The sequence below is a fragment of the Melanaphis sacchari genome, unplaced genomic scaffold (genome assembly GCF_002803265.2).
Source record: "Melanaphis sacchari strain LSU unplaced genomic scaffold, SCAv2.0 Contig8_pilon_pilon, whole genome shotgun sequence".
Classification (NCBI taxonomy): Eukaryota; Metazoa; Arthropoda; class Insecta; order Hemiptera; family Aphididae; genus Melanaphis; species Melanaphis sacchari.
Window position 1 is genome coordinate 385,746 of NW_020271635.1, and position 27,158 is coordinate 412,903.

General features: G+C 25.9%; 1 protein-coding gene across 5 annotated transcripts; it reads right to left on the minus strand.

The window, feature by feature from the left end:
* Positions 1–1,678: 1,678 nt before the first annotated feature.
* LOC112602770 (trafficking kinesin-binding protein milt) lies at positions 1,679–26,902 on the minus strand. Of its 5 annotated transcripts, none has more exons than XM_025351088.1 (13): positions 26,783–26,902; positions 25,338–25,442; positions 24,939–25,046; positions 5,551–5,627; positions 5,196–5,400; positions 4,764–5,077; positions 3,953–4,260; positions 3,706–3,873; positions 3,419–3,635; positions 3,062–3,345; positions 2,696–3,003; positions 2,506–2,621; positions 1,679–2,443 (listed from the first exon to the last, which is right to left on the minus strand). In XM_025351088.1, the coding sequence occupies exons 4-13, from the start codon at positions 5,599–5,601 to the stop codon at positions 2,156–2,158; spliced, it is 2,259 nt and encodes a 752-aa protein (XP_025206873.1). In that variant the 5' UTR covers positions 5,602–5,627; positions 24,939–25,046; positions 25,338–25,442; positions 26,783–26,902; the 3' UTR covers positions 1,679–2,155. The 5 variants fall into 5 exon arrangements, with proteins under 5 accessions (XP_025206873.1, XP_025206872.1, XP_025206871.1 ...); XM_025351085.1 differs by lacking the exon at positions 26,783–26,902 and adding an exon at positions 25,859–25,974 and having other exon boundaries at positions 2,156–2,443; XM_025351087.1 differs by lacking the exons at positions 25,338–25,442; positions 26,783–26,902 and adding an exon at positions 20,762–21,120 and having other exon boundaries at positions 24,939–24,955.
* Between the last annotated feature and the right edge of the window lie 256 nt (positions 26,903–27,158).

The window sequence follows — 27,158 nt, forward strand, 5'->3', positions numbered from 1 at the left end:
AGCACTGTGAATTATATACTTTACTACTACAAACATACAAGAAAATTAACAAAGTCATTAAAATTCTTGTTCTACTGATAATCATTAATCTATCATTTTGATATAATGATGCTTAATACATATTTAATATTATTGATGTTTTATTTCTTCTTTATTGCATAGATCTACATATTAAATTCATAGTATTTTGGTTGTCCATCTCAAACATAATACAATAGATAGACAATAGGAGAGTTATGGATAACAGGATAGTAATTCAAATAAAATATAATTTACACAACTATTGTTAGGCTTCAGTCAACAAATACATCTTTATATTTATTTCAGCTAATGCTAAAAATAATTACATTATACAGAATAAATTATTTTATCAGCTAATACAACGCAACAGTTGATTTTACATGTTAAAAGTGTAACCATTAGCATTTTTTAGACTATTAGTATACAATTTTTCAACCTAAATAAAAGAGGATGTCACAGGTTGAAAACATTTTGCCTAACATAACTAATTAAAAATATAGTAAATTTACAAAATTTGGTTGAATACTAATTCAGTCTCTTCAAAATATTTTTTTTTTATATATATATATATATCGAACCTTGGGGCTCCATCACTTAATAAACAACATTCATAACTAAAAGAAATGTTTTATTTTTTTCTTACGCTAATAGAAAATGTGTTCATATGCGTATGAACAACATTAACACAGAAATACTTTTTTTGCAATTATTACGGTAAGGTAATGCACAAGATAATAAAAAATAAATAAAAATTTATGTACAATATAGGTACGTATAACGCATTCAAAAATCGGTCACTTGAAGTGAGCAGTATGGAAATACTATATATAAAAAAAAAACAATTTCAAAATAAAATAATTTGGTTTGATAAAAACTTAAAGCAACTAAAAGGATAATTGATTTTATAACTATCTGTTTGTTCAGTTTTCATTCTTTTTTTCATAAACAATAACAATATTATATTAAATTTTTAAATTAATATTGATCGAATAGTTTTTTTGATCTCCAAAGAAATAAAAACTGGACAAACTTAAAAAAAAAAAAAAATGAGAAAATTTGGTAAGAGAATTAATTGGTAAAAGGAAAAATAAAACTTAATTATCATAAAATTAATAGTAAACTTATCTAAAAAACAAAAATTAATAAAGATATACAACTAATCGCACCAACAATTTTTTTTTTTTTTTTTGCTTTTGGTTGAGATAATAAAATAACTAATGCCACTAATAAAAATAATAATAATAATAATAATAATAATAAAAAAAAAAAATAATAATAATAATGACTGATTATTTAATGATAATAATTTTAAATGCAATAATAGATAATTATTATTGAATATTTTGTGCGACTTAATGAACAATTTTCCAAAATTCAAATTTAAATAGAATTTGAATGAGCAATTAAATATGTATTGATTGAATAATATAAAATAAATATAATAATATTGTTAGGTTTTATAGAATAATACTTGACTACAGGCAGAATTAGAAAAGAAAAATAAGAAATTAAATAATAATCACACTTCAGGTATTATTTACCTAAAAGCATAAGTCTATATAAAAGCTACACAAATTGAAATGATCAAAATGATGCAGTCTCGAGACTTATTTAAATTAGAAATAAAACAATACATACATATTTATATATATATATAAATATAAATTAAATTATATAGCACCTTAAAGCATCTCAAATACGTTATTTGCGTATTATAGGCATGACCAAAGCATGACTATTAAATAATTAATATACATAACATTTTAATAGTTATGTTACTATTAATGAAATAATAAACAAAAATGTTTGCTACTATTGATTAAATCAGAAAAAATTGTCTATTATTTGAAAAAAAGTAAAGAGTTGTTATGATCTTTTTTTAGAAATACCTAATACATTAATATTTTGAAATTTAGAATAAACTAAAGGATGTGTAAGGAAATCATACTTAATGATTAAAAAAAAGAAACTTATGTGATCGAGTTTGATTCTTAAATATGGTCAATTGAGTAGGACATAAACCAGCAAATATATTTGATTGCTTTTGGTTTCTACAGTAACTTATTAAGAATAAAATTATGCATTAACATTGCACCATTGTACATTTAAGGCGAACTAGGTTTAAATAATTTTTTTATAGTAATCCTCCTTTGCGAGCAAAAAACATGGAACTGATGAGAGTACCCCGCGGAGGCTGAGGATCATTTGTTGAAGAACCTACAGTACCCAAATCCATACGAAGCCTGGGACCACCATCAATATTATCACTATCCAATTGTTTTAGTCGTCGTTGCAATGCACCATTTTCAGGCTTTGGGGGAATACAGTCTCCGATGTCGAATACAGGATGACCAGATATATCTGGTGGAACAGTTGGTATATAATGTTTCATTGTCTCCACAAGTCGAATACCAGCCAATGTCTACAACATTTTAAAATATGTAAAAAAGTACAATTAGAGAAATAATAATATGAATTGTTTACCTTTTTGTCTGGTCTTACGAGTGATTTTGATTTGCGGGCCTTATGGTGTTCAGTCCCTCTTTCAGTGCCTGTCAAAGTTTTTCTCAATAATTTTGCACCACTATGCATTAAATATCCTAAAAAATAATAATAATGTTTTTGTTTTAATGATGGATATTTAAAAAACTGTTAATTAATTAATAAAACTCACCAGGTAATCCAAATGGATGGGAGTATGGAGAATCTGATGGTGAAGGTGAACGAGAACGATCAGGAGATCCACCAGGTGATCCATATGGACTGTTACAAGGTGTAGCTGTTGCAGAAAACATAGGTGTTGCTAGGGCAGAAGGTGTAATTGCCCTAATACCCCTTTCATTCAACATAGCTGCTAATCCACAATTAGTAGAAAATGTTGTAGTTGAATTTCTCCTAGATAACATGGGTGTAGTTTCTCTTGTAGGCACTCGACTATTGACACAGCTATTTACTGCAGTTGACATAGCACTACCTCGAATACTGAATATAAAATAAAATATTAATTTCTCCAAATAAAAATATTGTTATATTATGTTACCTGGTTGTTAGACTACTTGTACCATCATCTGGATGCATGACTCTAGAATTGGTAATAGTAGTAATGTGGGTAGACATTTGAAACATTTTTCCAGGGTGTGTTCTAGGTTCATCTTCTTCAATTTCATCAAGTCTAAACGTTTGAGGAAGCCCTGCTATAGGAGCAGTCGAATCACACTTTTTGATCACACCTTGAGGTTGTTCTTCCAGAATAGAGCTCAGAGATGGGACTGATTGAGCATTCCACTGTTGCAGCGTAAATGATCCTTGCATGGGTTTAACCAACTGCACACCAAATATAAAGTCACATAAAAAAACATATGCGATGAGAATATATAATATTAATATTATTAATTACCTGTAGTTTATTTGGTGTTTTCCAAGTTGACAAACTTATGCTACCAGTAGACATAATCGAATCAGGGGTTCTTGTATCAGCTGAGTCATAAGGATCAGTAAACATAAAACCAGATCCTAACGCTGCACGTCGAGCTTTAATTGATGCTGGGGTCAGCCGTTTCAAGGCATTGGCTAAATCCTCAGATCCGGGAGCACCAGGTATTCCAGGTTGTTCACTATAATCGTTCACATAAAAAAATCATTAATGCCTTGCCAATTATTTAAAAACAAAAATTATAATTTTACATAATAAATGAATCAGTGTCAGAGAAATCATCACAATCACTATGAGTAGGAGATTCCTCAGTAAGATCATTGTAAGCTGTTTGCCTGGACAAATTTCTAGTGCTTGTTTCCATAGCCGACGTCAGCTTCATCATTCCAATAGACTTCTTATAACTACTTGCCCCAGACCTAAATAAAATGATAAAATTGATATGTATATTGTATATTTGTATGATTTGTGTACCCACAACTGAAACAGTTCACTTACATTCGTCCAGTACATATTCCTGAATCTAGACTGAGTTCAGAAAACAATGAGCTCTCCAAAGAACTATGACCATGACTGTGCAGCCCATTTGAGTTCAAATATGGAGGAAGAGACGTGAATAGAGGTCCAGCTCGAGCTAGTGGTATATGTTTCTCTCTATACCCTTTGAGTTCGGCTTGACATTCGTGAAGCATAGTAAGTACTTCTTCATATTGTTTTTTCACTTCGACAATTTCAGATGCTAACTCATTTTGTGTATCCCTTGCCAACATCAACATAGTCATGAGTTCTTCATTTTCATCGTTTTTCTGAAAAATTATAAAGTTATAAAACCACGAAAGTGTATACTAACAGAAAATAAATTACATTCCTTCCCGGCTAACATACTACAATACAAAACAAAACAATTTTTTTCCAAGTATTTTAAGTTTTACTGAAAATATAAAATTTATCTTGATACAATAGACAAAACTTACTGCTAAATTTTTAAAAATTTTAATAAGTGTACAACATACTAAAAATCTTTAACATCATACAAACTATTAATTATTATTTAGTTATTTAGTAAGTATAAGCCTCATAGATGAGGTAATTAGGTAATTAATTATTAATTAGAAATTAATGTTTATTAGGTATTTTATTGAATAATTATAAATTAAGTTTTTTGAATAATTTAACTTTAATTTTTAAGTATTAAATAAACTTATATGAACTTTTTGGTTATTTAAAAAGTTTAGTATGGGTTTCAGCTCAAAGTCAGGGTTTTTGATATCATTAGAATTCGATTATGAATACTAATAAGATTACATACGATTTTTAACGACGCCTCGACGCTGGACAATTTTGAACGTAGAAACTCGCAGTTGTTGTGTAGTGTAACATTTTCATCCCTGTGTTTGTCCGCTTGTTCCATGATGACGGACAGGTCAGACCTCGTCACACTGAGTTGAGATGCGAAGTCAGACATTAGCTGTGCTTCTTTGGCTTCTACCTCGTCGGTTTCCATTGCAAGTCTATTGGCCTCACCACGTAAAGTGCGGTTTTCGTCTTCGAGATTTTTGAGACGTGTTTGTAAATAACCGACACTGACGCCGTAATACTTTTCGTTTTCAACCGCATCATCATCTAACAAACAAACGATAGAAATAACGCAAATCCTTTGATGTAGACTAATGGTTTTTTTTTTTTTTTAATTAAAGATCTTTTAACAGTAATATTTTTAATTTAAAATATAGATACTCACTCGCTTCGTAGCCGGTTTCGTCGGCATCGTTGCTGAGTATTTTGATGAGGTCGTTTTTTTTTTGTAACTCGTATGAAGCCTGTGTGTAACGCTCGTTGACAGTCTTCAACTCTGTCTCAAGCAATCCCACCCTGGCTTCAAGCGTCTGGTTGCCGGTTAAAAGTTCTTTGCCAATGCGCGCTGTAAGCTCCAAATCTTTTTCTTTCTGTTAAACGAAGAAAAAAACGAAATTATTAAACATTTAAAACACAATTTTAAAAACTGCAAAAACCTAAACAAATTATTTTCGTAGTTATTATTATAGAAAACAGTAACAACAATTGTATAATAATGTACGATGTATAGGTCTACTCACTTCTGCTAATAGTTGGGTTACTGCTTCGATATCATTATAGGTTTTTGTCATTTGGCTTACGCGATTGCTGCATAGAACTGAAACACATATCACGATAATATAAATAATATTAATGAGTATAACAACAAAGGGCAATAATTAATCAAAATATTTGTATAAACTGAAAAGACAGTTCGACGTCATTGATATAGGTTGATAAGCGCTGACACTGCTATATTTATCTATACGTGACGCAACTGATATTTAAAAAGGGGTGGTACTCAAATGGTGAATAGGGTGGTAGTCAAAGGGGGGTAGATACGTTTATTGATCCACACGCGCTGTCGCTTCAGCGGGCGTCTGTACACCCGGAGTCTGTTTATTTTTTAAAATTGCATTTTCGATCTGTATATGGTAATGTTTACAACAAAACAAACGAAAGTGTTACAACAAGGGTTAATAATTGTTTTTGAAAATTAAGTTTTTTTAATTACAAGGAATTTTATAGTTTTTATTTAAACAATAATCCATATTTTTTAATTAAGATTCTGAAAATAATCTCAACATTTTGATACAAAATAACAAATAATACATGTTTTAAAAAATTTAAGTTAAGATAAGCGAAATAATGGTTGTATATAAGTTGTATTCAACATGACGTTTGCACTATAAGCTTTAAAGTATAGATTCTTTTTTTAACTCGTTGACTTTAAAGCTTAAAATAAAAAACTAAAATTTAGCCCACACGATAAAGTATAACACAAACATTTTTCAAGTAAAAGTAACTTAACATTTTAGCGAGTGTTTTGACATTGGGATGCTAAATTAAAACCTTTAGTGTTAAGAATTAATACTGCTCAATTTGCAAAATCGCTACAACAGATTAATTGATAAATTATAACTTTTGATATCTACCAGACCATAAAAACATTTAAAATAATTTTCTGCATTCAGTACATATCGATTTTGAAAAGATCAACACGTAATTAATAATAATATAGCTTTTTAAGTACGCGTATTCAAATTAAACAATTAAAATGTTATCAAATGACGGGGGGAGGTTATTATTAATGTAATTCATATAATATACATATACGATGTACGTTGTTTAATTAAATAACATAGCAGAAAATAAACTATACATGAAATATCATAATTACGAAATTAAATAATGCTGTGTCAAAACAATAGAATAACTAAAAGGGTTTGACATTCAAATTTTGCTCATACAATAATGTAAATATAAAATAATAATTCATAATTTTCAAGATTATAATACATGAGCACATAAAAGCGTGTCGCGTTTTTTTCAAGGTTAACTATTAAGTACATAAAATATGATTAAATAATAAGTATATAAATAAATAAAAACTATTAAATACTAATAAATAAAATATTATCAGAAACCTTATAGAGTTAACTATTACACATAAAATAAATGCAGTAGACTGTACACGTAAGAAATAAATAACAATCTTGATCGACTATAATATTTAGGTATAATAAAATTGTTTACTGCGTATGAAAAAGAAATTGGATTTGGGTTAAATGTAATTTCCTACCAGTAATATATATTATTATCTGAGAATAATTAGTATTAAATGCTTTTTTATAAGTACTTAAGTTTTTGATGAAATAATAATAGAAATTATTTTTGGTCATAGGATTTAAATAATAGATATACCTACCTAATGATAATAATAATATATTAAAACATAATTTAAAATATCTACATGTGAATACATCTATTAGTTGAATAAGTTACATTAATAATTACTTTAATTATTAAAATTAATTTAATAATATTATTATTATAACAAATATTAAATAAGACAATTCGTCGAACACAAATCCAAGGCTGTAAATATATAGGTACACGATCTACACGAATGAACATTATGTATGTGCGTATTTCCTCATTTAAAACAATAGTTTGAAAATAATTGTATACTGATACAAAATAGTATAATATATACAATATTTATTGTATATAGTATATAGTATATAGAAAGCATGACAAGTATGCTCTATACTACAGGTAGAAAAAATGTTATAGATACATGTAAGATGTTATACTATGAAAAATAGTATAGTATAATAAACAAAGAACGTAAAATAAACAATTGAAACACACAACTTATTGTAGTTGTACACATGTACCACATGCACTATCATAATAGAAAACAACAATAAACAAAGCTATACTACAAACGTTTTGAAATTATACTCAAGTCCCAGGAATGGTACATATCAATTCATAGTTAATAATAGTTAATGATTGGTCTCTGACACACGTAAATGAAGATTATTCTGACTATTCATACACACGAACAATCACTATTATAGGATTTTTATAATGATTTACTGGAAAACATTTTACTTACGTAAATAATAAAAATCAGTTATGTCTACTTAAAAAATAACTTTAATTAATGTAACACCATAGACTTGAATAATAATATATAGAGATATAATTATATCGTATAATATGTATTACGGGTAGTAGCAGTTAGGAAACGAGTGACTGGCAAATAATTTAAAAAAAATTTTTCAACTTTATTGGTTATTCGGTTATAATATTTAGCACATGTACGTTAACAAACTAACTCAAATACGCAATGAGGTAACAATAAGAATCAAATATGATGAGAGAAATACATGTACAATATTTGTATATATAGAGTGAGCCACTTAATTTCCCATTTTCTGGCATTAAGTTAACACTTAACATGGAAAAATGGGAAAACACCTTTTTATATACTAAAGCAAATGTGAGGCAAAAAATAATAAGGTACTAAATACATTTTAAATAAACGTAATAAACTAGTATATAATTACGAAATACACAATGTGTAATAAAATAATATACTTCGCTAAGTATCATTAAATTTAAATATGAAAGTTATTAAACGTGGAAAAGAAAATGAAGCTTTTATCCAATCTAATATATGGGCACGAATTCTATAGGTAATTAACTACATCCTACATCGGGTAATCGGTTTAATTGTTAAAGCTTAATATAGGTACTATTTTAGTGCATTTGTATAATACAGGGTAAAATCCACAAGATTTTAATGTTAAACACTCATTAATTATTATTTATTTTGAAAAAACATAATTTTGTAATAATTTCAAATTATGAAAAAAAAAATATGCAATTTTAAAAACTTTAATAGTTTTAAAAATATTAAGTATTTTGTTAAAAAAACTAGCACTTATATAAAATCCACTACCAATCTACTTATGAGTTTTTTGAACAAAACATATTTATTATCAGACATTAAAAATAAGTAATGACTATTATTTTTTTACACTGATATTTTGTATCATAAATTTATTTATTTATCCATAAAATACAAAATCGCGTTAAAATTAATTAGAGACAAAAGTAAATGTAATATATACGTGGATAATTGATAACATTTAACCACGAATGCAGTTTTTACATACGTACATTTTAGTAAATACTACATAATTAAATTTTTTTTTTAAATACTCGCAAGTTAATTATTACTGAATACTTAATAATTACTAGATAAAAACGTTTAATAAACTCTTCTATAGACTTTAATATAATCTATTAAATATAGTAAATAACCATATATTTCTGAAATAAAATAAAACATTTTTCTTCAGCTTTTAACGTATCGTAATATTTAATTTAAATGATTTAAGTCTATCTAAATTATATTTATATTATAAATAAATTAAAGATAAAATATAAGTTTTGTACTTTTATAGGTAAATCCCAACTTAAATAAATTCACCAGACTGAATTAGAAAGAGTTTAAAATGTATAAAATATTTTACACATAGTAATAGTCTCAAACCGTATAATTTTATAGTCAATTGCCAACAAACAGTCAACATGAACATCAATTTTTCTGTATTGATTGTTAAAAAATGCGAAAAACTATGTATAGATGCCCAGATCCCACATTATATACTTTAATGTTTGAAACTTAACACGCACGTCACATAAGTGTTAACCCACAATAATGAATGAGAAAATTTGCCAATTTATAATATTTAGAAAATATTTTTTTTTTCAAAAAAGCGTTAACATCGTTGTCTTGTCATTGAGTGTTCTATGTATGTTATCATCTAATATTTAATATGTTATACGTATTACATTACAAAAAAATAATTTGTTAACAATTTCCTTAAGTATGTATTTGGTGAATTTTATAAAAATTGTACATACTGTATACCGATATAACAAAACTTGGAAAAATATAATGCTTATAGGACAGCGGTTCTTAACCTTTTATAGATCATGGACCCTTAATAAAAGGTTTTTAGAAATCGCAGACCTCTTAACAATTTTTTTTTTTTTAAAACATCTTATATTATCATAACCAAATTTATAATCATTTTAATTAGAATTAATTTTTCATAAAAAAAATAGTGTAAATATGATAAAATAGGTTTATTTTTTTATACAACAAGATATATTATACATAAAAAATAAACAAATAAGAATCCAACAATACTGTAATAATATACTCATGTATGTTAAGTTGTTCGCGGACTTCTGAAATGAGTATCACGAACCCCTAGGGTCTACAGATTAAGAATCGTTGTTATAAGATGTAGTTAGAAAATAAATTTTTATTATGTTAATTATTAACTTAAAAATTAAAAAATAACTAATTTATATTGTACTAGTTGATTTATAATTTATAAAGTTTACACTTTATTATAAATATACGTATAACATCTTTCTAATTAATAATAGATATATTCATTATTTACACACTTTCTATGTTTTAGATATTACACACACACCAATATATGTACACAATAATACGGTGATTAATAATAATACAAATATTCACTTATAAGTTATAATTAACAATGTTTTGTTTTGTAGAAATGCTATAGTTATTACTTAAAATAATAACTATTATATTGTTATAGTTGAAAAATGGTTGTTTTGTTTATATTGAGAAAGGAACTTTGTGTGTGAAAAAAATACATCATAATTAAACGATTTATTACTTTTTATTGCCTTATAGTAATGAAAAACAGAAACAAGATGGTAAATCGATACTTTTTAGATGTATCCCACAAAACAAAATAATATCATTAAAATTATTGGCTATTATTATCTAAAAAATACATAAAGAGTTCGTCAATTTCATATATCTAAAATATTTTTTACGATTTTACATATTTATTAAATTAAAAATATAAGTATTTATTAAAGTTTTCTTATGTATTTGTATTTATTTAATGTTCAATGTGCAAAGAATGGTATGAGGTTTTTAATTACTAACTATAGTAACCATACATAGTATACCTACCTATTCTATTTGACAAGAATCTATAAAAGTTAATAAATAAATGAAATCTAATATATTATTATATAACACTAATGATGAAGAACAGTGGGCGATTTGTAATTATATCGACATCATTGACCCGTAACAGTATATAAGAAAAACATCAAAATATAGGTTCATTAAAACAATGCATTTAGACAATTTTTGTAAAATTATAAGCAATATTTGCATCGTTAGACGTGTGGCTAAAAACGGTACATTTGTAATATCGGTTTTTCCGCGGTGATTGTCATTCATAATACATATTATAGAAATACTAATACATAAAATAACTACCCACGATTAGGTCGATTGGCGTTGGGATTCAGATTAAATAGGTAGATATACCGTTGCATAATATATACCCATAGCAAAATCGTTCAGGTACGACCGTTTAAGTAATAATAAGTGGTTTTGGCCGATGAACTTTTTTTTCTAAACAAAGAACCTTTTATGAACTTCCTGTAGTTAAAATATGTATCAGCCGGTAAAATACACCAACAAATCTTATATCATCATGTTTGTCCGGTGAACATGTTAGACTGCATTGTACCGGTATTGCTCCGGGCACAAAAAGTAAAAGCTCTAGAGATGTTGAAAGAATTAAATTGTACGTAAACGCACGAAAGTGGTATTTGAATGTCAAAACAAACGATTGTTCGGAAGAAAAAAACGATAACGTAATATTATCTGCACATGACATTATTAATACATTAATCGGGTGAATTTTACGATGATGATGATGATAATAATGAGTAATAATCCTCTATATAGAGAATGGCTTAGAAAAAATTGTATCATAAATAACAATGAAAACGTGACACGACCGGTCGTCGGTTGGGTGAAAGGCTTTTTTCTCGTGTGTAGCGGCTGTTGCGAATATTTGATCGGAAATGCATTCTCACTTATATTGACAGTATGAAATATTATTTTTATATACAAATAATCGAACGAAAATGTTGACTTCCGTTCATAGTAAAACTGAAATGATGAAATCATCACTAAATGGTCAAAATAAATAATGAAATGTGGCGAACATAAAACTCCCACGCACGTACAATTCAACGGTATTGGTCACTATTTTTAAATGTACAAAAAAAAATACGTGGCTCTATACCAAATTGTTAATATGATTTGTATTTTTTTAAGCAAATTTCAATAAACTAGAATAATAGATCAAAGTCGAACACCATAATATATCAAAATAACGTGGGAAACTTTTTTTCATTCTCATATTAATACTTATCATAATAAATTTAGGTTTGATTACACAAAACACTATATAGATGGAATAATCTTAAAACTTGAACGATTTCACGTCACTTTTTTTTTTCGTAAAACTAAACTATTGGCATAACTAAACGTTATTTATAACGTATATATATTCAAAAATACTTTATAAATGGACCATATTACATTTTAAAGTAAAAAGAGAAATAGGAGGTTTTAAAACAAAATTGTTATTTTAGAAAAATGTTTTATTTAATAGAATTAACACATTCAATAGTCTGTATAAATCAACTAATGAGAAAATGTATAAATAATATAAATACAATATGTAAGATTAGTAATAACTAAAATATACTTTGTATTATGATTGAAGGTTCAAAAATATAATGAAGACAAAAAAGAATCGGTTTATTTAATTTCCTGATATAGACAAAAGTTAAATTGACTAAATCAGAAAAAATTATAAAACAGAAAATATTGCACTAAAAAATGTACAATTAACCTACATAGGTATTATTTTAAAAAGTATTACGCATACATTTTCAGATTCTGGTTCTATAGTTACTCTGCCGTCTGATTTACTAAAATGAATTTAATAATAAACTCAGATCAAAATTTTTAATTTAAAAACCTACTATTTTAAAAATTGAATTGGGATTATTTTGACATATTTTTCTTTTATTAACTATATAACCATAGAGTGTAGTTACGTAAATTATAATTAAAAATAGTTTTTGTTGATAGTGATTATAGTTAATACTATTTTATTGATTAATCTAAGCACTAGTAATAAAATAATAATACATATTAATTGTCAATCGTTATGCTTACAAATAATTAGGTTCAACGACAAAAAGAAACTGATCAATAAAATAACAGCAAAATAAATGATATATCTAATATATAGAACTATTTCATTATTGAAACAGTTGATATAAACTTGATAGTTGATACTAAATCAAAAAATAAACAATAAATAGGTGCTTACACACAACATTTATACCTAATCATAATTCATAAATTAGGATTATCTGTAGATACTTAATTAAATATTTTGAACATCACCCGATGGCTACTATTGGCGTAGATTTATTCAATAACAATAAAAAAAAATAGAAACATATACAGTTGGTTTAAATTTAATTTTTGACTCGTTTTAATTTTAACTTTCAGAAAATAAAAAATATTTAGAATCTATGGTTTATTTATAGAACTAAATTATTTGTACAGTACTATGTATAGTTTATTATCGTTGTTAACTTTGCATAAATTATGGATTTAAATATTTGCTTATACACAAACCTAGTAATTTAAGATTTAACTTAAATATTTGATTAAAAAATTTGTATTAGCTTATAATTTTTACAAACCATTTAAACATGCACGTTTTATAAATAAATTAAAGTACACAAAATTTATAATTTAATTTATGTATTGTTATTAATTATTTATTGATAACCATGTTATTAAGATGATTAAGATTTTTGATAAGATAAAATTAGGATAAATGGGATATTAAAAAAAGATCATAGAAATAGTAAGACTTAATTATTTACCTATATTTAATAATGAAATTAAATATATTATGGTTTTGATTACTACAAAAACATGTTAAACAAGACTATATATTGATTTATGCTACAATACCCCTAAGTCATTTTTAATTCAAAGAGTTAAATAATTCAAACAACCACAAAATACATAATAATAATAAACAATAACATTTTTGGAAGTTATTAATGATAACAACGAAATATAATATTTTTGTATAACAATAATTGTATCGAATTAAAATTTTCAAAGTTTATACTAATAGTCTTAAGCCATTTATAACACAAAATTGTTCATAATGTTAAACGGTACGTTGGTGGTAATGGACTTTTAGTCAATAAATAAATTACAATGCTTTAATATTAACAATGATGTACTATACAATAAATGCGATTTTTTAGAAAAAATTAGTTCAACTTACGGTATTATTAATTGAAAAATAAATTATACTTATAGTAATATAAATGAATATAGACATCTTCGTTCAATCGTTTTTCATATGCAATGATTTATCATTGAATTAAAATTTGACACACTTGTTATAGTACCTAATCTACGAAATAAGCTATTATAAAGTAAAACTACTTCTCCGATTGTAAAAACTTATGTCTCATAATTATACAGAAATACGGAATGGTAAACGCTGTATAATACGGTATAATATGAATAAAGATATTTGATGATGTACATTTAATTAAAATCTACCCAATAATAAAATTAATATATTAGAAAATGGAAGTATTTTTCGTTATATTTTAATAATAAAAATTGTAAGAATATGATCTATAAAAACATAATTTTAAAAACTAACAGTAAAAGTCCTACAGAAGAAGTTCAATGTAACGTTTTTAGTTATTAGCTATTATACATTCTTCTGTAATTTTGTCGTAATGTAGACTTCAACCGCAATTGCAATTTTAAAATTGCACGGTTTACTAAACAGTTAATGCACACGAATTTTATAAAAAAGTGTATGCACAAATAACTTTCCTATATAATCAGCTATTATTATTAACATCAATAAATAATTAGTCTTTACTATAGATTAGACTAATTGATATCCGTATTTTGACCTCGTAACAAAAAGTAATAATAATGAGTAAATGAATAAGATTTTAAGGTGATTATACATTTATACCTACTGTCACTGAATCATCAGTTGAACTTACATACAACGGTTTACATACACGATAATTGTAATAAATAATACGTTCTAAATATCTAATACCAATATTGTCGAAAGAATTTTAAAACACACGCAAATAATATCTAGTAATCATCAAGACACAATGTCGGTAAGTCCCTATTAAATAATACATAGATAAGAAATTATACGGGTCTATAATATAATGGAATCGATAATAGAACATAATATTATACAATAAATTATTGTTTTAAGTACAGGGGCATATATGTACCTTCGACGAGCAACTGTTCGTCGTCGTCCTGGGCAGAGTGCCGCGGCGGTTGCGGTGCATCGCGGCGACCGAAATGCAACCATCGGGCCAACGGCCGGTCATCATCATCGCTACTGCAGCAAAACTCGTCGTCGTACTCCAAACACTCGACAGAGTCACGTTCAATTTGGCCCTCCACGATAGACCGGTTTTGCGGATGACCAACGGGACTCGGACCGAAATCGCCACTGGGCGGCAGCAACGACGGCTAAAGACAAACTACGGCACACCATCACACGCGACGGACAACGACGTGCACAAGAGGACGCGGTCGACCTATACTAATATTATTTTAAAGTAAAGGTTCGGTTGACAGATGGCAAATACAATAAAATGATGATATTTTTGAAAAGTTCTAAATTAAAAAACAAAGAAGAAACTCTGTCTATTGATGACATATATATAATATATTAACGTTGTAAAGGCGATTCCATGGGGTTTTAAGACATTACCCATTAACCAATAAGCGGGTGGTGTTATTGGTGATCAGTAATTTAAGTGTTTTAAATATTCAAAGAAATAAATAATGAAAACGTACGAGTCATTAACTATACATATTGGAATATTTAATACAGGTAGAACTATCTTAAATTTAAGACAAATTATGATACGAATTAGAAGGAATATCTAATTTCTTGAACAATTAGTTCAAAACGCTGAACTATATAGTTATGTAAAACAACATGTGAAATTGCTACGGATTTGAGTAAAAACCGTGTCAAGTCACTGAGGTCGCCGCTTCAATTGAATGATGCTGCTGAAAGTGGAATTTTCAACAATTTGTGTAATATATGTAAGATTTGTTGTTATTTTTCTATTTTCAAACCCGTACATATGTATAACCTATATATTTGAGCATTTCAATTAAATCGAGATGAAAATTAAAAAAAATTATATGCCAACAACTGATTAATTAACCTACACTTGCAAGTGAACACTATAGACGTTTAATTGCATTTACGGATTACTGCACTAAAGATACCTAGAACATAAGAATTTATAACACTATAGGAAAGGATGGCTCTGGGTCGCAGCATTCGATATTATTATTAATGGCAAAAAATGAAAAAAAATAACTCGAGCGTTTAATTTAATAAGCGTAAAATTGACGTTTGAAACGTCTCTATTATCGTGTCCTTGATAGTACGAAAAAAAGCGCCCTTGAAGGAAAAACAGGAAAACTTTTTTTCAATCTTAATCCTTATCGATATATCACCACACAAGGTTTCGCACTATACACAAAAATATAGTAAAACGTTATTGTATTATATTATTGCTAAGATGATGACGGCGATGCCACAGCTCATATAGGACACATCAATTGTCACAGATTTATAAAGATGAAAAAAAAACACAATAAACGTGGAAAGGTGGTTTTTTTTTAATTCTATATGGTATCGAAAAATAAAGATTTAATAAAAAAAAAGATATTGATTCAAACTGCTTAGATGAAAAACAATTATTTTTTTCAATATGCCACAAGAAAAGTTTTAAACGTTATTAGGACAAGGTTTTTAATGATCCGCATGATCGAAAAATTTGTAATGGAATATATTAATGACAGTTCAAGTACTATGGTTTTTAGAACAAATTGTGGAAGAACTTATAAGTATATTTTTTTCTTGTAAAAATTATTATTTTATAATAAGTGTTTTTAAACCTTCAATATTTACATTGACATTAAAATTATTAGTATTGAATCAAACAAAAATTAGTATTGAAATTTAAAAAAGAATTCATTAAATACTAATAGTAATATATTTACTATTGTCTGAAAAAAAAATCAGAGATCATTAACGAAGATTATAATGAGTGATAAATATTCATATAGGTCTAATGAACGAACTTTTATATTTATTACAATAATTAAAATTACTAGTACACTATACGTTTATCTTTAAAACAAAATTAACTTTTAATTTTTTATTTATTTTTAATAGAAAACGGTGGATTACGTGATTAATAATACAGATTCTATAAGCACTATTATAAATCTTACGTTAATCAATAAGAAAAAAATAACAAAATGCTATAATGCTAAATTTCATAAACTTGAAGAAGTCGAAGTAAAAACAAAATTAAAATATTATTATATATCAAAGCTTTTCAAAATATATCAATAATTTATCATTTTAACACTAACATACTATTGCAATTTATATAACCATGATTGATATTTGATAAACTTCACATATTTTAAATAATATTTATAACATACTAGAGACGTCTTCGAAGAAATTACATTCGATGAGCACATACACAACTATTACACGCGAATCAATAACACTAGTTTATTATATTGCTGAATACAAACATAAGAGTGTGTACTAAAAACATAAAATTTAATTAAAAGGAATTGCTAATATTAGACGGCGTCAACAAAATATTGTAATATGTATAAATCAAAAAAAAAAGTAAAAAAAAATACAGATCTGAAAATAAATAAGATATAATAACTACAAGACGAACCAATATGAAAAAATAACACGACGAATGGGCGTGCAAGACTGAACATTGTATCACACCGCATTCGCAGTGTTGAGTGTGACACAACAGCGCAACTCTCCGGGAAAAGCGCTGTAGTTGCGGTGTGCCTGAACTATTTTCAATATCAAATAATGGTAAAATATTATATGACGTTGTTATCAATTAAAGGTACGGATATAATACGTAATAAAATTCATGTTTCATAAATTAATTATAACACGAATTTGTTAATGGTATTCACTAAACACACAGCAGTCGATTAAAAAGACAATTTCAAATTGACATCAAGATAATTATTTATAGCGATTTATTTAAGTGCGGTTGATACGCCAATACAAACGATACAACAATATCAACTATAAACAATATAGTTGAAATAAAATGACCATCGGAAAAGTTAAATCACAATCATATTTCTTTTTTTATTCATTGTATTGGTATACAATCAGCAGTAATGTTCTACGAGTATTGTAGTACTTAACTATCTAAAATTTATTTGAAAACTCATAATTGAAGGATAAGTTTTTTTATAACTTTAATCAATAGATTTTACTTAAAAAATCACCGCAATGAGTATTATGATGTTAAAAACACTAATGATGCTAGGATAATTCATTCATTTTGTGTTAAGTTTAATCAATTAATTACTGATATTAAACTAAGAATCAGGACTTAAATTATTGGAATAAATCACATTAATATCCATCTATAGTTAAATAATTTCCGATAAATCAGATTTCAAATAATTATTATCATTAAAATCCATATGTGTAAGTATTATTAATATAACACTAAGTGCACAAAAATCTCACCCAAAGTGAAGTAGATCAAAATTGTATTATAATTATTCATCAGTCATTAAATTATATGGATTATAGACATGTAACATAAATAGTTTGAAAAAAATCACAGGGGGACAACAACCGCTTTACATATTCCTGTAACAGCATTAACTTGGGCACTGGTCTGCGTTGAAATCAATATAGACTGTAGAGAATCCAGTGCTTAATACTTTAAAAAAATTATTTTAACTTTAATAATTTTATGTAAAATCAATTAATTTATTAAGATTTATCTTTCAAAAAAAAAAAAAAAATAATAATAATAATAAAATAATGCCAACTTTAAAAACTTGAGTATTACTTAGGTGACTAAGTATTTAATAAACAATTAAAAATGATCATACTACAACTATTAATTAAACGTTTAAGTACCGTAACTAATTAATTACAAATTAACTTAAATTTATAATTAGCCATAATTAAAGGGGGAATTATTGATGTAAGAATTTTAATAAATCAGATTAATATTTAGATTTAAATTTAAAACGATAATATTATAGTAGTTACTAAAATTTCAGTGAAATTGATTATCTTCAGATCATATACATACACTGACACACTGTCATACATTTAAATATAAAATACCATATACTAATACATGTGTATAAAAGACGTGCATAATTATATTCTTGGTAGGATGCCATGCGATAACGAGAATAATCTTTAACGAACTTTATTGACAAAGTAACGAAATATTAATGAAGTTATTGTTTAAAACTATAAACTTAGGCCAAACACTAATGTTTAATCATATTTCAAACAAACCACCTCTGAGTAAAAATTTAAAAAAAAAACAATTAGTTAATTTAATATTTTAAACTATATTTTAATTTTATTATACAACCAGTATTATTCTTACGTAAATTTACTCATAATAATGCTTTCAAAAATAATTTCATGTATATATATACAAGAGTACTAATTTAAGACCTATTTATTGTTTTTAACAACAGAATAGTGGTGTATTTTAAGATAAAAATTTAAATCAAAACGTTTAGTTATGTAATACAAATTAATTACATATCAATACTAAAATCCTTATTTTTTTTTATAATTTGCCCAATTATATGGCCCATACCAAAGAAATACCGAAACTACTAAATGTTCTCACAGTCACATGAACTAAGTAATATTCACCAATGTAGTAAATATGCTAACTAAATATCGTTATAATAATATTACATTTACCTTTATAGTATATATGCAGTATGCACTACTTAAATAATGTTTAAGACGATAACAGAGATAACATGTTATAACGAGCATTCTCACAAAGTAATAACAAATTTAAGTAGGTAGGTAATTCACTACCTATATTTGATTAAAAGAGTATTAGAATGAAATCTAAAGAAACAAATGGAACATGGGTTAATAGTTTCACATGTATTTTTAATTTTCCATTCTTCCGAATTATTTGTATACTACATTTTTGTGCGAGTGTAGATTTAGGATAATTAAATTGTTTTTAAAAAATAACCTTTTAAACTCATAGAAACTTAAATTTAAATTAACATAGAACACGAAATAAATTACTGATGTGATAAAAATCCATCTACTAAATACTATTTAATAAAAGTTTTTTTAAACATTCTTATACATGTATAGTTTAGTATAAGCAATTTACATAATATAATAATATACATCATAATTCATATTTCTATCAGAATCGATTGTACAAAGGTGAAGGTTAAAACGTACTTTGCTATTTTACTATTGAAATTAAATAGAACAATGAGAAAGTATAAAGTTTGAAAAATAAACACAATTTTAAATTTTGATTACGATATAATGTATAGTAAAAATCTACAGCTTATAACTTACTAGTCGTATTTTTATCAGATAAATTATTTAAGAAAAGTTGTATACATTTTGAATGTAAATTAATTTTAATTAGAGCATTTTTAGCAAGTGAAATTTTTTTTACGTGGGGTATAGGAAGTATAACAACTGTTAATAAATACCGAAATCAAGTTCATATTTTTAAGTCCTTGAGCAGTTGAGCGTATGGATGGAAACTATATAAAATAATTTTGACATTGAAAATATTTACTATGATTCATAAATTATGATGATGACCAGTTACTATAAAACTTAACTTATCGAATGCAGTGAAATCATACACTTTTTCATTTTTAACATTATACACTAAAAGTAAATGTATACATTTTTTAACACACATCATAACAATGCTATGAAATTTCAACTTGATTATTATTAGACATATTATTAATTCAATATATTTATTTTTTTAAATTAAAAATGTATTTTTATTTTTTATTAAATAATTAAAGTCTGAATTAAACATTAAATAATGGGAATTTATACCGCAGTAATTTATTACCTCTATTAAGTTCAGGCAATATCATTCGTATCCGTGGAGGTTTGTCCGAAGAAAATCTAGGGTCTACAGGTGTCTTGGCCGGCACGATCGGCGATAATAAGTGATATATGCATTTAGGCGATTCGCCTTGAGTTTCCAGCGTTCTCGAGTTAACCACCAGCGGGTTTCCGCAAAAGTCTTCACTAGCGTCACACGGGAATTCGGCACTTGTTGGGCCGACATTTTTAAAATGGCACGAATGTCCGTCATCTTTGCGGGTCGCTAGCTGTATGCGGTTGACATCTTCATGGTCATCACGGATACTCATTTCATTATAAGTTACGAATATTTATCACATTTCGTCACAATAATTAAAATTCCTAAATTAAAATACACGTTTTATAAAAATGCACGACACACGCAACCGAGTACAAAAAAAAAAACGAAAATCAACTCTTATTATAAACATTAAATCTCTTGGTACTTAATGTTAAATTATTATGTGAATAATTCGTATCTATGAAACATGTTTGATAACTGTTACGGTCCAAAAGCAAAGTCTAAACTACTGATAGCACATTGCGAATATTTCTATTTAAAACCTTATACCTATTGACAATTTCTCAAAACATTCCTTGTAAACAATAATTATACTTCATTCAAGTAAAAAAAAAAAAACCACTAGAACAGATTCTTTAAGGCTATATAGTTTTCTACTCACGTGTTACAAAATTACTACGCATGACTAACAGATTCTAATACGCTCGTACTTCATTCAATATGTATTCGTCTTTTTATACATGTATAATTAACACATGGGTCAGGTCATCATCGTCATCCTATTATCAAACGAGACTTACCTAAATATCATCAGACTACGCAACTCCAATACATAACTAAAAACGACCACACATTTTCTCAATGTTTTAAAATGATTGTAAGTTAAATAACGATTTAATTGATCGAAAGATTGTGATCGTTGTTTCGTTAACTACTACAAATTATTTTAACAAAAAATAATAACTGATATCTATAGGTTTAAAACTATTATATTATATTTCTGTCATACTGAAAGTGTGACAGGCTATAAGTCTATAACTTAATAAAGTTTTGTTTGTAATTCTAAGTCGATTTTGTGCTCGGGTACGTGTACATTTATCAATATGACAATACCGTTTAAAAACAATAAAATTAGCAATAACGAACTAACATTCACTTCTTACATAAAATTTAAAAATACATTATAAAATTACCTATGTAATTAAAAAAAAAGTATTAATATATTCATCACAACCGATAAAATGAACGACACAAAAAGGTTTTTACTTTATATAACTTAATGTAGCGAATACTTTAAAAAAAAAATCACTCAAGAATTGAAGAATTTAAACACCGGAACTCTGATCGTACTTTGGACACACCACATAACATATCACACACGAAACGATCATACGCAGACGACTAAGGTGCCGGAAAAAATTGCGGTGGCACAGTGCCACTGCGGAGAGTAAAGCCCAGCCCATCGCGTAACAGTGATGCAGATAACACGGTAATTATTGTACGTTCACCAATAATGTTTAATAATAACAACGGGATATCGTGTTTAATGAGTGCTAACCAACCAGCTCAACAAATAAATTTATAATGCCGGTGAACGATGATGTGCTTATACAAATAACAAATTTGTATAAATTGTTGAGAATTACAAACATAAAATATTGTAATATATATTATTATTTATTATGTTGTATGCCATTCTACCCACACACATTTACTAATAAGTGAATGTAGAACAATATTTCGTTCACATGACACATTGCATATTCAAATTGCGTTTTGTTTTATTTGCCAATCGTGTGGTCATTTAGTCATTACACGTTTTTTGAAGAAAATACGCAATACTTTAAGCTGTAAAGTATTTTAATCGCTTTCAATAATCTTTAAATTGTGTTATTATACTACAAGTAGATTAAATTTCTACTAGACTATACAGATAACACTTGTTTTTTCACAAATAAAATTTTAAATCTTTAGTATACAGAACGAGACATAATATTTTTAAGATAATAAATTAAAAAATTTGACCATTTCAATTTATATATAAACATATTAGTTAAAAAAATAAAATAGATACAACGGCAAGACATTTATACAAGTTATTTGATAATTTTTTAATTACCAATTTATATTATTATATTAATATAGGTGATTAATGTTATCACATATCAATATACACTTGATATGCATTTAGTTAATATCCTTCATCTGTGAAAATTGAAATAATACCATTTTAAATTATATAATATATTCTTTCGAATCATATAATTCTTATTTCTAGACTTCTAGTGTTAATATTGTTGTAGAATTATGTCATTTTACATTATGTGGGTACTAGGAAACTACTACCAACTCAGTTCAAAATAAAAATGAAATTCAATAAGAGATTGATAAGATATTAGACACATCCAACATACATAAAAATGCATAATATGAAAAAAAAAATTAATGACATTTAAACCAATACGTAATTAAATATTTTTATCAACAAAGTCAAAAATAAAATAGCATGCATTTTGACAGCAACAGATGGTCTGACTAAAAATGAATAGTACATAAAACAATGTGTACAATATTAGCATCAAATTTCATCAAATTGTTAGATAGGAAATACGAGAGAAAGTTGACCATATGACTATTATTTGAGGTGAACATGCAATAAGGGAGAGAAACTTGATTCATAAATTTGAATTCCTTCATTTGTACGGCTTCTTACAAGCAAAATATATATATAATGCACTGCAGTATGCTTGTTACCCAAAAGTACAGTAAAATAATTAATTTTTTTTTTTTATATTATCAGTATTATAAAATGTATTGATGGTTTGAATTTGTTTCATGTTACTTACAGTTCAAAATGTGATGAAATTTATAAATTATATAACACGTAAAATACATAAAAAATGACTTCTTTCAAGAAAAGAATAAATATTATTTATTTATGGTCAAACCTAATCTTCTATCACTTATAAGTTGCAATTAACGAAAACACATGAAATATTAAAAAACTGTTATGATATAAAAGTTGATCCCATAATAAATGATAAATAAATGGTTACAGAAATGCAACTAATTCTTAAAAGTTTTTTTAAAAAATATATCAGTGAATATCAAATACATTATTCATAAATATTATTTATCGCAATTAATTATGTATAATATTGATATGATGGCTTAAAAATAATTTCTGTTACACCTTCTATTTTTTTTTTATTAATTTAGTAACAAAAATGAAGGCAATTAAATATATAGTAATATAATATCTAAAAAATAACAAAGTAGAAAAATATTATTAAAATTAATAATTTTACTTCTTGGAATTATTATAGTAATTAATAAGGTAAAGTGAGTAGTTTTATAATAACCACAAATTTAAAAAAAAAAATACCTATTTTTTATTGATCAGGTATAATTTTTTTCTTAAATAATATAGTATAATATTTATTTTTAAAAACAAAAATTTAAATAAAATTAGTCCTAATTAAAGCATGAAAACAAGAAAATATTGATTTAGCAAGAGTAACCCCTTCTCTCATCATATTGAAACATTTTTATTCATAACTAGTCAAACTGGCTACCCAACATTCATCATTTAGCTCAGTTTTTTTTTTTTTTATAAATGTATATAATACCAATAAACCAAAAAAAATACTGTAGATAACTAATAGATATATTAATTATATAATAGTTATATTCTTAAACAGGCATACACATACCAGCCTAGAACTTAAAGCTACTAAAAATAAATAATTGTTAACTTCCAATAAATTAATACTTATATTAAAAAAATTATGAAGTACCATATGTTCAAGTATATTTTGAGTCAACAAGTAAAATTTATACGAATAAAATTATATTTAATATAATACATAATTTAAATTAATTTGAAAATAAATAACTATTATTTATCTAGATAAAATTAAAAAAACTAATGAGTATTTTATGTGTCAGTTCAATTTAATAAATCTAATTGCATAATTAGTAATTGTAATAGAGAAGTAATTAAATAATAGAAGTCAAAAAATGATGTGTAAACATGTAGTAAGACCTAATATTTAAATTAATTGGTAATGTAATCAATATTAATCAATCTATCTTTTCAGTTTTAATTGAGTTATATTTTATAATTTTATATACTTACGAAAATAGTTTAATGTTTCACGAATATATTCTTTTGAAAGACTAGCTGTATCAACTTCGTCTTCATTTAATGCTGGACTTGGAATATACCAATCTTTATTTTCATAACCTAAAATTGTACAAGATATTCATTAAAATAAATTGGCTTATTAAATAGAAGTTAATAAAATATTTTATGTTTATTATTTTAGATTCCTTTTAAAATATTTAAAATAATTTAAAACATTAACAAAATTAAGAATATACATAATAATATGTGTATACAATATACAAATTTAATAAACTTTTTTTTTAATTAAATAATTTTATAGGAATTTAATGCAAACATTAACAAAGAATTTATAATTAATAAATAATATTATAAATAAAAAAAATCAAATCAAATGATTTTATTTCTTACCAGTATATTGTGTTAAAGTGTCTGCCCTCAATTTGTACTGTGGTATGGTTTCTTCCAGCAAACTGATCAACTCAACTTCTGGAAGTTCATCATTACTGCATATTTCTAAAAATAAAATGGTCATCACTAAATTAAGTTAAACTTATTTCTATAATATATGAAACAAGAATATTTTGAATATTATATATCTTTTAAGTGTTTATTAAATTTGTTCATTTCAGTTAGTAACAATTTTAGCGACAAAATAGTTTGCTAATTCAAATCAAAGAATCAATTTGAAATAGTATTCAAAGCAATAAGCAGTAATAATAAATCATTTAAAATTATGAGTTAAGTAGACACTAAATTGGTGTTTGTCCAAATTCTGTGACATATAGCTGTTACCTAGTACAAATGACATTTTCATAAATTATTCAACATAAGTCTAGTCATATATTCCAAAACAAAAGCTGTTAATATAAATAAAAAAATCCAAACAATTTAGTCACTGAACATTTGATTTTTTTACTAGGCAGACCTACCTGATTCCCAAGTATTTAAAATGTCTTGTTGTCTTTGATCAAATCTGTTTTCTTTGTTTTTAAATTGTGGTCGATATACATGATCGTCAGGCCAAGGAAACATTGCCTCAAATAATTAAAAACCTACCAAATTCTTTTTGATTAATAAGTATATATATATATATACATATATTTGAATATCACTACTAAAACAAGCCTAAGTAGATATATTGTAAACATAAAAATCTAACACATTTTGTAAAACAATTAAAAAACATAAAATGTAAAATTGTTTATGCACACCTTGATTACGATCACACAATCTGGTAAAACATAAAGGAAGCATGATATCTTTTGAAGTATAACAAATTATTTCTTAAATAAACTGAATAGATGATATAAAAGAAGAACGCACAAACTTAACTACCATTCCATATGTCTATGTTAGAGAAAATGCGGTTAAGAAATCAATGAAGTGGAAATTTTTGATCAGAATTAGTTCCAGTTACAAAATGCAGACAGTTTTCTTTTGTGCACTAGATATTTTAAAATTAATCAACATTATTATTGTTATTATTTTATCCCCTGCTTTTATGTAGGAAGTTTACACTGTTTAAAACATGTATTACATACTTAAATTATCAAAAAATTAAAATTAAAATTAAAGTAGCCAATTAAATTTTATTAAACATGTAAATGAAACTGTTTAAACACCGTCTATCGCTGACAGACTGTGACGTTGTTGCTTAAAAATACCGGCATAAAATGCACTAGATATTTGGCACCTGTAAATTTTGGACATGAACCAAACAGCAACAGAATCAAAATGGTTTATGATAGGATATTTGAATATAAAAAAGCATAATAATTACTATGTACAACTTTTATATATAATTAATATGTCTATACCCTTAATGTGATTCTTGTAAAATTAATATATATTACCTGTTAAAGTATAAACACTACAGGTTTTGTTCGAGGCTTGTCTACTCAAATGAGATGACTCACGAAGTAGCTTTTTTACCCCGGACGCCTCCAGCTTGATTAAAATATAACTCAGTTGGCCTCAATTTTGCTAATAACTGAAATCAAAATCAATAGTAAATATCATTAGAGTAGTTAAGTAATTAAAAATTGCATAATATTAATAAGACGTGAACAAGTATTATTATAATATAAATAAAATTTACTCAGATATTTTTTAGGTTATAAGTTCAAAGTTACACTCTCAAATTGTACATATACAATATTATTTATAAAAAAAAAAATATTAAATAATATCCAATATAACTACTTAGTTATTATATTACATTTTTATAAA